The sequence below is a fragment of the Aythya fuligula genome, chromosome 8, assembly GCF_009819795.1.
Source record: "Aythya fuligula isolate bAytFul2 chromosome 8, bAytFul2.pri, whole genome shotgun sequence".
NCBI classification, from domain to species: Eukaryota; Metazoa; Chordata; class Aves; order Anseriformes; family Anatidae; genus Aythya; species Aythya fuligula.
In genome coordinates this window covers 21,333,413-21,348,718 of record NC_045566.1, presented here as the reverse complement: position 1 = coordinate 21,348,718, position 15,306 = coordinate 21,333,413, and the positions used below count along the sequence as shown (strand labels likewise).

At 61.7% G+C, this 15,306-nt stretch overlaps 1 protein-coding gene across 1 annotated transcript in view; it reads right to left on the bottom strand.

Annotated features, from left to right (window-relative positions):
* Positions 1-14,978, bottom strand: part of CACNA1E (calcium voltage-gated channel subunit alpha1 E) — a 77,442-nt gene extending 62,464 nt beyond the window's left edge. Inside the window, exons 1-2 of the mRNA XM_032192425.1 lie at positions 14,903-14,978; positions 5,172-5,438 (exon numbers count right to left, since the gene is read on the bottom strand). Of these exons, the coding sequence (XP_032048316.1) occupies positions 5,172-5,438; positions 14,903-14,940 (305 nt within the window). The 5' untranslated portion in view covers positions 14,941-14,978. The remainder of the gene's footprint in view (positions 1-5,171; positions 5,439-14,902) is intronic.
* Positions 14,979-15,306: the final 328 nt, after the last annotated feature.

Sequence of the window (15,306 nt, the reverse complement as noted above, 5' to 3'; positions counted from 1 at the left end):
AAGCATGCACAGAGCCCGGCTTTCACCTCCAGGCAGGACATTTGCCACCAACAACCACCCTTTGGAGAGGCCACGAGTGCCTCATCAGCAGGATGTGCTTAGACCCTTGCCAGCATCCCAAATCCCAGGCTTATGGCAAGTCACGGCACAGCAGCGGTGACCACCGAGCACCAAAACCCTCTCACACCTCGCCAAAACCCCGCAGCCACGTGGGCTCCGTCACCGGTGCCAGCGGGACGGGCACCGGAGCAGGATGGCTGCCAGGAGGGGCAGCCAACCAAAGCTTGCAGGAGCTGGGATTTATTTAGGGAGAGGAGCCAGAACAGATTCAGCCAAGGCGTTTAAAAGGCCACTCAGGGAAATTAATAGTTGGGGAGGCAAAAACAAACCGGGAGAGACCTCTGCGGCGCACAGGTCCCGTGCAGAGGGTGCGGATGCGCACAGTGAGCATCTCCCCGTGCTCGGCCAGCTCAGACCCAAGTTCTCCCAACATGGGACAGCCAGGGCCGTGGCACCATGCCCTACAACTCCTGATGTGCTGGGTTTGGGGAGCCCGAGGGGGAAAAAAAGCTTCCCCTAGGGCCAGCAGGAACAGCCACCCAAAGCAGGGGGAAAATAGCCACACACCAGCAAGCGTCCTCCCAGCTCGGGGCCGGACAGCGCTCGGTCACATCATTTCCTCTCTCATTAAGCATTAATGCCCTGACCTTCCAGCCACCCAAACCACAGAGCACCTCCCTCCCAGCCCAGCAATGAAAGCCCATCTCCCTCCAGCCTTCTCCTCCTCCTTCGTCTGGCTTCTCCGGGAGGATCATTAGGGAGCCGATAAAAATAGGTTCCCTTATTGATTTATCTCCTTTATCCACGCTCTCGCCCCTGAATAGTTGACTCGTTTCCTTAGCAACTCTGCTAATCCCCCTGCACACCTGCAGCCTGGTGCGCTCGGGGTGGGGAAGGTGCCCCAAGGCCACGCTGTCCCCAGCCCGTGTCCCCAACCCGTGTCCCCACTGGTGGTGGCGATGGTGGAGATGCCGAGCTCGCCCTGCCATCCCCACCCAGCAGATATCGCTCACGTGGAGACCGTGCCCAGCTCCCAGCTGGGATTTGTGACGCTGGTGGCACGTTGGTGAGACCTCACTGAGTGGCTGGGTGGGATGTGAATCCCTCCCCGAGTCCAGGTGAGGTTTGGGAGCCACAGGGAGCTCCTCTCGCCTCCCCTGCCAGCAGAAGCAGCTCCATGCTCATGCTTCTCCCCGCTTTCGAGGCCAGTAGGGGCAGAAGGAGCAGAGAAACCTCCTGGGCATCTCCAAGGGCCCAACCTCCAAAGGGCAGGAGCGATTTCACCCCTCCAGCATCCCCCAACCCATCTCCTATAAACCAAAGCCTCCATTCCCCAAAGATCCCTACATTTCCCCCAGGACCTGCTCCCCTGCAGGGCTTTCCCTGCTCCCAAGCTGTGACCACGATGGAGCTTCAGCTCCTACACCATCAGGGGGCTTCACCCCACTTGCACCAAGCTGCCACCTCACCGCTACCGGGAGCCGTCCACACCGGGCGCCTTTTGGGTGCCCCCATCCCCACACCGTGCTTCTGAGCAACCCAAAATCCACCTCTGCCTGTAGGACATGGGGACCTGGTCCCCACCCAGGACCCTCCTGAGGGCTGAGCTCAGCAGGATGCGGCCAGGCCGGAGCTGCCCGCAGCGACGTGGGCGCAGGCGCCTGCCTGCCACGTGCAGCCAGCTCCGGGGAGAAGCCTTCTCCTCAGAACTGGAAACCAAAACCTTTTTCTTTTTCTTTTTTTTTTTTTTTTTTCACCCCACTCCTTTTTTTTTTTTTTTTTTTTTTTAAACAAAAAAGAACCGCATCATGTGATTTTCCTGCCTTAACATCAGTTTTTTAACTTTGGTCGCCGCAGCAACGGGATGCAACTTGGCGTCGCCATGACAACAGCTGCCTCTGCCCGAATTCGCCATCTGACGGGCGGCCGCGCTCCAGCCCCGGCTGCCAGAGACGGCCCTACCCTGCACCCACCCGCCCCTCCCCGAAAGACCACGCTTCAAAATCCCCGACGGATGAAGGAAGGGCTCAAAAAAAGGGCCCCGGAGGAGAGGGGATGCTCCTGGGTAGCGCCAGGAGGTGCCCAAGGGCGGCACGGCGCAGTGGAGCTCTTCCCGCAGGGAAATGGTGGCGGAGGGGAGGCAATGGGGACAAAGAGGCCACCACTGTCCCCAAGGGACGGTGCCCAAGAGGCTGATGTGGGGGTGCTCGCTCACCCCAAATTGCTGCCGTGTGGCACGCGCATCCCTCGCGGTGGCCACCAAGAGCGGCCTTGGGCACCGGGAGGTCGCCGTGGGCGCAGAGGAAGGTGATGAGGAAGGCTCGCCAAGGGGCTGGGGACGGAGCCAGAGATGGCACCCCCTGTCATCTGGCCCTCCTGGGGAGGGAGAGGGATCTTGTCCAGGTCAAATGCGATTAGGCGGATGAAGGACGGAGCAGGGAGAGGAGCTGCAGCCCATCTCGTGCGCTAACTGAATTGCGGCTCTCCAGGCAGGCAAACAAATGAAATCAGGGCTGAGGGCCTGGCCGGCAGAGCTGGGCTTTGTTTCGGGAGGAGAGGAGAAGCGAGGAGGAGATGTTCCCACAGCCAAAGCAGCGGCTGCCTCGCGTTTTGAGCCTGAGCAGAGAAAAGAGCAGCTCCGGCAGAGGTAGCAAGCCGGGCTTTCGGCAAAGACTCGCTCTCCCCACGGAGCTGAATCCCGGCCCCGGTTCATCGTATTTCTCCTCCTTCCCCTCCATGCATCATCCCTATTTACACCGGGAAGCCAAACTGCAGAGGCTGCTGGTTATAATTATACAGTTACCCAGCAGATACCCAGGCCTGAATCACCGGTTATTTTTAGCCCTATTACCTAGTCAACTGGAGCTGGATGAAGAAGAGCCTCCACTCCTCCCCTCGCTCCATCCCGGCCCCGGGTGCCGCGGGCCAGATGCGCACAAATCCCCCCGGCCCTGCCAAAAGGCTTCCGAGGAGCGGAGCCGCTCGCAGGGCCACCGGTACCGACACCAGCTTCCACCCACGGAGACCTTGCCACGAGGTTGGCGTGGCCCAAAGCCCTGAGGTTTTGGGCACGGGGAATTTTGGCAACGCCCGGCGTTTTGGGCAGCGTGCCCTAGCGCAAAGTGAGGTGGCACCGAGGTCCTCTCCACCGGGCTCAACCACAGAGCCTCAGGAGAGGCTTCTGCCTTTCCCAGCAGAAACGAACACCTTCTGAAGGCCCCCTTTTCCCCAATATTTCACGCAACGGGTACAAAGCCTTCACCAAAAAGCCCTGCCCTCGGGAGCTCGAAGGGAAGAGCCACCGTGCCGCGCTGCAAGCCCCAGGGTGGGCGACTTGGAGCAGGCTGGCAGCCACGCAGGGAACGGCCACGGGGGCTCAGCACCACGCACTCACCCAGGGATATGCCACTTCTTTTAGGGGGAAAAAAAATATAAATAAAGAGCCAATCTCCCTCCTGCCACGCAAATGCCGTGGAAGGATAACGCCGAGGGGTTTTTGCAGCGTGGCGGCCGAGCGCCAGGCTCCGGGAGAGCGCGGCAGACGAGCTGTGGTGCCGCACCACGCCAGCACGGGACCCCGGCCCGCAGCAGCGCCTGGAAGCAAAGCTGAGCAGCGAGGGCCCTCCCACACCGCGCTGGAAAAGCACATGAATAATTTGGCATATTCTGGAAAACAAGCCCCGCCGGCCCGGCGAACGCCCTGCAGTGCTCTGAGCGGAGCTGCCGCCTGGCTGAGCCAGCCTACCCACGCCGCCGCACCGCCGCTCCCAGGGCACCATTTGGGGACGGCGCAGGGGGTCTTGGCGAAGCTGCCCCCCACCCCGGGGTGCCTTTGCACCCCCCAGAGCACAGCCAGCCCCCCGAGCATCCTCTGCAGCTGCCTGGGCAGGACTCGGAGGCGGCGATGCAGCAGCACGCCGCGGGGGTCATCTCCCCAGCAATGCTTAGCGCCGGGGGTGGCGCGTCCCGCGGCACCGAGGGTGTCCCCGAGGCACCTGTTGCACCAAATAACGCCGGTTCTGCTCGGTGCCAGGGCAGGTGCCTCCATCCCGCGCCCGGCGGAGGAGCCGGCAAGTTAACCAACAAGTTGCAGGGAGAGCCAGCGGCAGCAAGAGCCGCACGTAATCACCACTGCAGAAAACGCTACGGGGAGGGTCCTCCGGGAAAAAAAACGTGGCCACGGGGAAACTTCGGGCTTGTGTCCTCGGCGAGGAGGGGACCTGGGGGTCATGGGGGTGCCGAGCACAGGTTGGATGGAGAGGAGCACGCTGCGGTGCTGGGCACCAGCCACGGTGCCCGGGGGCACCCATGGGGAGGGCGGGAGGGAAAAGAAGCACATGGAAGGATGGGGGAGCTGTGGGGACCCGTGTCCTCCACCCATCGTGGATTCCTGGCGTAAACCACGGTCCCCAGAGCAGATCCCAGAGGCTGTGGGGAGCAGCAGGGGGCAGGCAGAGGGGCTGGCATCTTTCTGTGCCCCAGGGAGGGGGCAGCTGGGTCCCAGGGGAGTGGGATGGAGGCTGTGGGGTGAGGACGGCTGTGCCCCCACCAGGGGCGAGCAGGCACACGCAGGTGACCGCAAGGGGACAGGGAAGCCGCCACCCTGCAGGCTGGGGGGCTGGCAGGGGCCCGTCCCCAGCAGGATGGGTGGCTCTGGGTGGGGTGGCAAAAACTCCAGCGAGACATCGAGGCGCAGAGGAGAGGCTGTCACCCCCCCGGCCACGCACCCCCGTGCCCGAGGAAAAGGTACCCCAAAACGCGCAGCGCCAAAACCGCATCGGAGAGCCCCTCGCCAGCACGGGGGGGGCTTCCGAGTTCAAGCCCCAAGAGGGGCTGGGGTCACCCGGAGGGGGGAGAAGGGAGAAGGAGCCCACCCCAGCACACGCTGAGCAGAGCAAGGGAGGGGAAGCAGCAGCAGCAGGGCGAGGAGAGCATCCCCGGGGACGCTCTGGGGTGCCAGGGCACCCCTCTCCGCGCGCCGAAGGAGAGCAGAAGGCAGGCGCTTACCTGCCAGCCAGTGCCACTCGCACGTGTCCTGGGAGGCCACCGAGGCAAATCCGGGCACGGGGAGCAAGGGGGGGGGCTCGCCGGGGGGGTTGCAGAAAGGATATGGCCAGTCGATGAGCTTCTTGGCGTATTTCCTGACTATGTTCTCTTCCCCAAAGAGGAACAAGGATCTGTTGACGGTGAAGCAGTTCTGCCGGACGGGGATGGGGTTGTACAGAGCCATAGTCCGGGCTCGCTGCGCTTTGGTTTGCTTGAAGGCTCCCGGGGTCCCTCCCGCAGGGGCAGGAGCTCCTTGCCGGCTCCGGTTCTGCTCCGAGCCCCCATCTCCAGAGCCAAGCCTGCCGGCCACTGCCTCCCCGAAGCGAGCCATCCTGGAAGAAAACGCACAGGTGAGCCGAAGCCGCGCGGCCGAGGCAGCGGGGGAGAAGAGGGAGGGAGGAGGTGGAGGGGTGGGGGGGCTGCGGGGCCCCCTCCTCCTCCTCCTCCTCCTCCTCCTCTCCGGGTGATGCTCAGCTCCGGCGCTCCTCCAGCCCTCCCAGGGAGCCGAGACCCGCGTGGGAAGGGAGAGGCAGCGTCGGGCTCGGCACCCGCGGCACAGCGGGACCCCAAACTGGGGGGGGGGGGCACAGCAGGGAGCCCCCGGGGCACGGCGGAGGCTGCGGCGCCCCGTCCCTAAGCAGCCCCCGCGCCTCCAGCCGTGATGCCAGGGGTTAAAAGCAGCCCCATCCCTCCCAGCACCCAAACCAGCCCCTTCCCTGCCCCTCCTGGCGAGCCCTGCACCCCAAAGCCCTCCATCCGCCACAGCACCCGGCACAGCAGCGCAGGGGAGGCCGGGGGAACAGGTTGCAGCGCGGTCCAGCCTAGTTGGAGCCTCGCAGCCAACTTCCCCCCTCCGGCTCCATCTTCGGCAGCCCCCGGGAGCCCCCCGGGTGGCCCAGCTCGCCGGGCCTCGCAGCGGGGCCCGCAGCCGCCGCAGGGATGCCGGAGCCTTGGGCTGCCAGGGCACGAGCACGCAGGCACCGGCGGCTTCCCGCAGGAGCCGGCCACCAAATCGAAGGCTCGCTCGCCGCGCCTCTGCAGCTCGGGGCTGGCTTTGCTTTAATGAAGTCGGCTGCAACACCACACACACACACACACACACAGACACACAGACACACGCGCACACGCACCCCGCACGCACACACGCAGGCGGGCGCGCACAACACGCGTGCACGCACGCCCGGCTCGCTCGCTCGCTCCATCCAGTGCATTCTTTTGGCAAGCACGGGAGCCGCTGCGAAAAGGGAAGGCAGCGGGCGAGGGGAGGGTCTGAAGGGAACAAAGGCGCCGGAGGAGCCCCCCCTGCAACAAGCGCTCGCCGGCTGCAGAGGGGTTTCCAGCACCCGGGCGAGCGGCTGCAGGTGGAGACGGGGTTTTGGGGGTCTCTGCTTTTTCCCCCCCCCCCTCTCTGTTTGCAGGTCGGGGTGGCGAGGGGCTCGCCCCACCTCAGCCTGCACTGAGCTCCTCTCCAGGCACATGCACGGCCCCTGGGAAACCTGGGGGCTCCCCCCGGGCTGCCCTGGTGCCCAGGGAGAGCCCTCCTCTAGATTAGGCTCCTTCACCCCCCTCCCCAAATACACCCCGTGCTGTTTTATTTATTTTTTTTTGTACCCACGGGGGAGGCACACAGGGGCTGTGGCTGCCCCCACCCACCCCATCCTGCTGGGGCACAAAGCTACCGGGGTGGGGGACCCCACATCCACCCCACCCCAGGGCTCCCTCCTCACCACTCACACCTGCACATCCCCCTAAGCGATGCTCACAGGCATCGCCCGTCCCTCCCCCCAAAAAATAAAATGAAATAAAAGCAGCCCTTAATCAGCTAATCAGCCCTCATTAGCCCAGCTGGGCGAGGGCTGCACCCACCAGGCAGCCCGACAGCACCTCACCGCGGACATCCCCACCTCCAGGCACCACCCTGGGGTTGTCTTTTTGGTCCAAAAGAGGAGCATTTAGCTAAAAGGCCACGGGATTGCTGCGCCAGCACTCAGACAGAGCCCCCCGAGCCCACCAGCTCTCCGAAACACCCACCTGCCATGCCTTGCACCCACACGAGCGGTGAGGGTGCTGCCGGGGATCTGGCGAGGCCCCCTCCCAGCTTTGCCACCACAAAATCACAGCAAGGAGAGGAGCACCCAGGGCAGCCCCCTCCCAAAAGGCAGGGATTTCACCCTGCTGCTGCTGGGGGAGGCCACCCCGCCACCAACTCCTTACAGCCCCACTGATCCACCCCAAAACGCTGCCCTAACCAAACCGGGTAGGATTTGGGGAGCGCTCCAGGGAGCGTTCCCTCTGCTGCCTCCCCACCACCGGTGTGCCATTAGGATCGTGCCACCTCTCAGCCCTTTAAGACGCCGTTAATTAAGCCCAGGGCTGTGCTGATTGCCCCGAGCAGATCCTCAGCCCTGCAGATCCCCCACCTGAGCTGACCTCTGCATCCCCAAACCTTCTCCTGCACCACCAGGGCAGGCACCCAGAGGCTGAGGATGGAAAAGGTTGGACCCTGCACCCCTTCCTGGCTCAGAGGTGCCGTGACAGCCTCGCTGCTTCTCCTCTGCCCCCCCGGGAGCTCAGGCACCCCCTTACCTGGGCACCTCTGCCCCGGGCTGGGTTTGCTCTCCTCCCTGCTCTGCGCTGCAGGATGACCCCGCTGGGAGCCTCTCTCCCTCTCCGCCGGTGCTAACGGATGGGATATTTATGAGCCAGCAGCTCCTTAAGCGAAGATTGAAGGCACAAAAAAAGAAGCCCTGGCTGTGCCAAGAGGCGCAGGCTCCGCTTCCCAGGATGTTTATTGCCATCCCCGTCTTGACCCTCACCCCGGCATCCGTGAGTCAGGGAGAAGCGTGCCTCATGCCTACATGATTCAACATGGCACGGAGCTTCGCAGCCAGCTCGGTGGCGGTGCTTTGCACTGCTTTTTATTATTAATTATTATTATTATTATTATTATTTTTGTCAATGAAGGAAATCCAAGAAGACAGGGCACCGGGGGGGGCACCAGGATGGGAAGGAGCCTGGTTAAGACTTCCAGAGGGAGGCTAACTCCCCTCCCCATGCGATGGCAAGGTGAAACCCAAGCTTTTTTTCCTCGATTTTCTCCCCCAGCAGCACACCGAGGGCTGGGGGCTCCAAACCTGCCCCTGGCAGGGGACCCCCCCCCCCCATCCCCGGAGCCCCCCGGTGCTCGCAGCGCGGTGATGCCCCGAGCGGTGCTGCCCTGCCCGCTCCGGCACCGCCATCTAGCGGCTGCTGGCCTCGCCCTGCAGCCCGCCTGAGAGAAAAAAAAAATACATAAAAAAATCAAATAAAAGCACTCCGTGCTCCCACCGCAACCCCTCGCTCGCTCCTTGCCTTGCAGAGGGCACCGGCGCCCTTACGGCACAGCCTCCAGCTCATGGGGACCCCAGGAGACCCTGCCTGTCCCCCCCGCGTGCTGCCACCCAAAAATGGGGCAGAATGGTTAAATGCATCCCCTGTTTGCTCAGTGAACCCAAGATCACACGTGAAACCCCTCATCTCGGGGTCAGGTCCCTCAGGCACCCAGGGCACGGCTCCGTTTCGGTGACCGCAGCTCCCGGCAGCTCTTATGGGCTGCACTTGGATTAGAAAGTGTCTTTTGGCATCATGATTCATTTTTTAATTTTTTTTTCTTTTCATTTTTTTTAAGTAAGGCTTCAACCGTGCAGAAAGGGGGAAAAAAAAAAAAAAATAGGCTGAAATGAGAATCGTCTACATGGCTCTGGCCCCATTTCAAATTGGGACCGGGTAGCTCTGACTCAGAGGCGTGTTTATAACCACGCAGGACTGGAAGTTTTTTCCAGGAACAGATTCATTACCTGCAGGGCTAGGAAGAGGTGTTTCTCCTGCTCCCCACCAGCACAGCTGCCCCACGGGCAGTGGGGCCGGGATGCTGGTGGAGAAGGGCCAGGCAGGTCTGGGGGGGTGGCATCCTGGGGGCCCAACACCACGCTCCAACACCACGTCCTCACCTTTCCCCAAGTGTTTCCCTAAGAGGACCCATCCCAGAGCGACTCCAGCCCCATTTTTAACAACATTCACCGCTCTGCAGCCGACAAGCAAAGCGCAACACATCCCAAACCCACGGTGGGCTGCCAGGGCCCATGGCACATCTTCACCACCTTTTTTTCGGGGAGCTCTGGGCAGAGCGTGGATGAACGCCCACGCGTCTCCAGCCCTTCTCCTCCTCCCCTCTCTCCCGGCGCTTGCGCGCACGCACAGATGCTTCCCAGTGGCTGATCTGTTGTGACATCCACCTGTACAAGCAGAAGGGGAGACGTGCCAGAGGTGTCTCCACGAGCCAGACGAGATGTCAGAACAGAGCTCAGGCGCGTGGATGCGCTGCTCCCTGTGCTCTCCCCGGGCGCCCTTCAGCGCAGGCCGGGCTCGGAGCGTCCCATCCATCACAGCTGCTAGTGGAAGGATGCTGCGTGCACCGGGGGAAAGCCAGCGGTTGTGAGCTGAACAAGTTGGAAGGGGCCTAAAGACAGCCAAAAAGCCCACGGTCCTGAGCGTCTGTAAGCCGTGAGGTGCTTTTGGTGCTTGGTCTCACCACCCAGCAACCTCTGCTCCAGGCACCCGCCCCACCACAGGCTGCCCACAGTTTCCAAAAAGCCCAAACCGACCAGCACACATCACCAAACAAGCACAGGACTTGCTGGGGGCTCAGCAGAGGCTCGCCACAGGGACTCCTGTGGGACAAAACCTCTTCTCCACGACCGCCGTGTGCCTTGGGCCAGCTCTCGTAGCTTTAGGCTGGGAGGCTTTGCAGCTCAGCTGAAGAGCCCTGAAATAATTACCCATTAATAAATTGCCTGGAGTGCCCCGCTGCTTTATTTAGCCTGGCAAGTCGGGCTCTAATTGGCATTTGCAGCCACGTCCCGGCTGCTCTGGGCAGGCACGCAGCAATCCCAGCACCCAAACAGCTCCCTGCCTGCCTCCCGTCTGTACCAGCGAGTTCCCATCCCTGCTTCCAACCCCAAAACCCCTCCGTGTGGCTTCTCCCCTTGGCTAAGGAGCATCCCAGCTCAGCTGCCAAGCCTTACGCGTGCACAGGACCCAGGAGACCAAGCTCAGAAGAGACATCCCATGGCCACCTCCTTTCTCGACAGGGGAAAGCTTGTTGCTGGTGCAAAGGGTCCTTCAGGCATTGCTCCAACTCTGTGCTACCTGAAGCAGAGGAAATCCTTCCCATCCAGAGGGCAGTTGAGGTTGGCAGGGACCTCTGGGATCACCTGGACCAACAGCTCTGTGCAGGCAGGGACCCCCAGAGCAGGACACCTGGGGGGCTTTTGGAGGTCTCCGAGGAGGAGATTCTTTGGGCAGCCTGTGCCCTGTCACCCACCCGGCACCCTTCCTCCACCAGCATCCTCACGGTCTCTTTTACATCTGCCAAGGCCAGCAGACTTTCTCCTCAGATCTCTCTTCTGCCCCCAAAAGGCAGGCGAGCTCTGGGCTCTCCGTGCCCAAGGAACATCCTCTTATCCCATCCTCTGCCTCCCCAAAGGCTCAAGTCAAACAACCACAGCGACCTCCTGAAAATCCCCCCAGCGATAAAAAGAAAGCCAGACCAGAAAACCAAACCAGAAAACCACCATCCCCATCCCCGACACAACGAAGCCAAGCTCACAGGCTCCGCTTTCTCAGGAGCGACCGTGCTCGCCTGCTAGCAAACGGGGTGGCTTCGGTGAAATTACGCTGTCAGGACGAGAGCCAGGAGAAGATGGAGCTGTGGAAATTCTCCGGCAAGCCTGAACTGGCGCTGAGCAGCTGATGCTCCAGGCAGCCACACGAGCACCAGCCCTGGCTTCCAGCCAGGGGAAGGAGATGCTGCTCGCGCCTTCCCAAACCTGTGAAAGAGAAGGGGCCAGGGAGCAAAAACCTCTCTCCGAAAGCTCCTCGGCGCTGGGAGGTGCGAGAAGCGCCCCTCTCCCCGTGGCACCAGGTGGGCACCGAGCTGCAGCTCCTCTGCGAAGGCGAACGCCCTCGCTGAGCACACCTCATCGCCTTCCTGGAGCTCCTCCACGGGGAAAAAGCCTACTGAAAACAAAATAAAAATATTTAGGCTCGTTTCCACCCGAGGAAATGTGTGGAGGGGACAGCTGCGGTGTTAGCTGGTGTGGGATCATCTCACGAGGTGCAGTGGGGAAAAAAAAAAAACAGCCCCTGGGAAATTCCTTGGGGTGTGGAGGCTCAGGATGCTATCGTGTGCTTTCCACCGATTTTGCAGAGCTTTTTCCAGCTTGGCAGCGCTGTGCCCCAAGCTGCCAGGGCAGCTGCTCCCTCCAGGCAAACCCTCCTGCAGCTGGGTGGCTCCACGGTGAGGATCAGCCCCAGCTTTTGGGTGCCTTTTGGGAAGGGCTGCAGCAGCCCTGCTGATCTCCAGCCCCAAATCTCCCCGTGCTGGGGACCAGCACAGCTCTCCCAGCTGAGGCTGTGCACGCACAGCCACACAGACAGCGGGGGGCTTTTGGAGACCTGCGTAACCCCACGCTGAAGGATGGGAGCAAAGCAGCCATCTGGGTGTACAAAAAGGTAAGTGGGGACAAGAAACGCGTCTCAAAGGCCACCTGGGAAAATCAAGGAGCAAGCTGGGAGCTGCTCCAGTGCAGCCCCCAGGACCTCCCAAACTTCGTGCATCAATTTTTTGGGCTATAGCACGCAGAGCAGGCCCCCAAAGGCAGGGATTTGTGCTTGTCGCTCACGTCTGCAGCAAACACCTCTAGAAGCAGAAACGACAGGCTGGCGAGTGAGGAATAACGGGCTGCAGCCCTTCAGAGGGAGCTGAAGACGGACACGAGCCAGAAATTCCCCCATCGGTGGCGGTCAGGTGGAAGCGCAATTTCCACGGGAAAAACAGGCGAGGCTCTGCAGGGCTGCCTGCATCAGCTCCGACAGGGAATTCCTCCAGGGTGTGCCAGAAACCCAGGCTTGGAGGCGGCTCGGGAGGAAGGATGCTGCCGTTGCCAGGACACGGGCTGGAAGCGGGGTTCATTCGGGGTCAGAAACCAGCCTCAGTCTGTGCCCAGAGGAGTAAGAGGGAGAGGAGAAGGGGCAGGGGGCGAGGGATGGGCACCTCTGGGAGAGAGGTGTCACTCAGCCACTGCCCGAGGCCAAAATCCCACAACGAATCCAGGCGGCGTTGCTCCCAGGCAATGAAACAGCACAGCCATGGCTTTTCCCTGAATCGCTGCTCTTGCGGGGTAAAACAAGCAGGGAGAGCCAACCTAAAGCATCCTAAGGGCATCCTAAAGCAGGAGCATCACCGGTGAATAATTTATGGACGGATGAAGAGGGTGCTGGTCCCCAGCTCAGGGATATTTCCTGGGCAGCCCCGCTGTCCCCACGGAGCCGGCAGCAGGGATGCCCCATGCGCACCCGCGCCCTCTCCATCACCGCCGCCAGTTAAACCCAGATGGTGCCACGCGCTGGGGAGCAGCAGCAGCGCACAGCAAGGGGGCCTTTTGTGTAGTGCAGCACCGAGGGAAAGAAAAAAAAAAAAAAAAAGGAAAAAAAAAAAAAAATCGGCTTCATTTGTAGTCTGGGATGCAGCGCGCGCACGTAACCAGCCAGATTGCCGAGTTGTAAAGAGATGCTGAGATCTGCTAGCAGCACCGCGCGCGTTTTCACAGCTTCTGCCACGCTCCTGCTTCCCCCAGGAGCAATGCACGAACGCAGAGCTGCTCCTGGCCACGCTCCCTGCACGGATGGCAGCGAGCAGCCGGCGCCTCCTGCCCTGCTGCTCCACGCTGCAGCTCCCAGACGCGCCCCGGGGGACCTGCAGAGCCCTCGGCTGCAGCGTTGGGGTCGGGGAACTGTTCCCAAAAGCAGGGCACAGTTTGTGTCCCTCCCCAGCCACGCAAGCCAAACTCCATAAATAAACGTGTCCCGCGGATTTACGCCGTGCACAGTGGCTCCTGACCTCTGCTGACTGAGCTCGAGGCTTTCCTTGGGGAAACCATAAAGGTTAGCCTCCCACAGAGCCATGACCCCATGCACACTCGAGCAGCACGTGGTGTGCTGTGCTTTCTGCACTCTGCCTCTGTTTCCCCATGAAAATATAGGGACAAGAGCGTTGTGCCCCTCCTATTGTTCCTTCTTATGAAGGGGAAAGCACACTGCGCTACTTCTCCACTGCCAAAAGGCAACAGTGGCAAGGCTTTGGTAGGGACACCCCCTCCCCAAGCTATTTTCCAGGTGCTGAACCTGAAGCTTGTGCCCAGCAGCGCTTTCCAAACACTAAATCTCAGCCAAAATTCATCATTCCAAACAAAATGAGAGGTAAGGAAAATCATTTGACGCTTTTCTCCCCCACGTGCTACCCACCTAGTCTGAGAGGGCCCTGGGCACCAGGGCACATACCCACGGGTGGGTCGGGGATCCCACCAGCTGCAGGGCTTCTCCAAAGCCTAAGGGACCTTCCCAGCCTGGGGAACCACCTGATTAAAGAGGGACAGGTTGGGTTGGCAGCCCCCTGCACGTCCCCATGGCATTAAACAAAGAAACCAACACCAGACCTCGTGTCGGAGCCACTGCTCGATGGAGGGGCCGGCGAGGGCGCACCCCGTGCCCAAGGGCTCCGGGTCACCTCCCCGCCACCCCGCGGGGCTGCAGGCACGCAGGCAGCTAATTAGCGAGCAGCCCTTGCAGCAGCTCGCTCCTTAACGAGGCCAGCCCTCTCCTTCCTGCCTGCCCATGATTTATTCATCCGGCAGCCCCGGTGGGGTGTGGAGGATAACGAGCCCATGTGTCACCTTCCTGGGCTGTCCCCAGGCTCAGACACGTCGGTGCCCAGCCAAAAAAAGTGCTGTCCATGAGAGAAGGCACAGCTGGCTGGGAGCAGCCTTGATTTTATCACAAAACCTGGCAGTGGCAGAGCAGGATATTGGGCAGCAGCTCATCCTTGGCTGTTTTTTTTTGGATTTTTTTTGCTGAGCAGACACAGATGGGGAACACCCTTGCAATTAAATGCGGGGTCGCAGCACGTGGCTGCAGCCCGGCTCGTGCAGCAGATGCTGGGCAAGGGAGCGTGACCCCAGGCTCGGTGCTGTGAGAAACACCCAGCTCCAAGGCAAACCACGGGAGGGAGTTAATTAAAGGAAAGTAATGAGTAAAAAAGCTGCAGCAGGCGCTAGCTCTGCCCAGCACTTTGATCCTTGTCTCCCAGGCTCGTTAACATCCCCGGCTGGCTCTGAGTCAGGGGCACTCGGCCACCTCTCAGGATGAAGTGCAAGCCCTCTTGCAGCGGGGCTGAAGCCACAGCAAAAGCAGAAGGCGATGACCCCAAACACATTCCGAAGGGAACTCCATCCCACCAGGACCCGGTGCGCACAGGGGACCTGGCCTGGCCACCTGCTGGGTGGCAGAGCCACTGCAGCACCAGGGGGAGGTGGGGATGGAGATGTCCCAGCCCAAAGCTCACAGCAGGGACCTCAGCAGCCACCCAGGTCCCGTTTGGTTGAACTGCATCACATTTCAGAGATATAGGACATCCAAGACAACTTTCCCCAGGCTCTCCACCTAGGGAGCCCCTCACCTGCCGAGGCTCCCTCGCACCGTTCCCATCAGATGCACCCACCAAGAGACACCCCCAGCCAACAACCACCACAGGGAGCACCACGTTATCCCTCCCCATCTCTCCCACGCACCCCACAAACTCCCCAAAAACCCATCCTGGACATGCTGCAGGTCGAGCACCGCCATGCTGACCGCCCCACGGCGCTGACACCGCTGCGCCCGCCGCCCCCTGCCCACCCTTTTGACCCCGGCCCCTACTTACTCCCACTCCTTCCTCCGTGCCTGCGGCGTGCTCTGCATCTTGTGCGCCTCGTGCGCCTTGATGATGTCCCTCTGCTCGATCAGCCCGCCCCGACGGCGCTTGATGACATCCGGGCTGATGGGGACGTACTGCCCCAGCTCCAGGGCGCTGCCACCGTCGCCGTCGGCATCGCGGGGCTGGTAGAGGGCGTCGAAGCTGGCGGCGCGCGACACCAGAGCCTCGGCCAGGCTCTGGGGCTCCAGCAGGTTGCAGGACTGGGTGCTTTGCATCAGGCCGAGCCGGTGCTTGCGCCACGTCTCCTCCTCGGGCAGGGCCAGGACGTAGCGGGGGGGGGCGGCCAGCTCAGCCCCCCTGCCCGGGGCGCTGACGGAGCACGCGCCGAGTCCGAGCATCCTCGGGGCCGG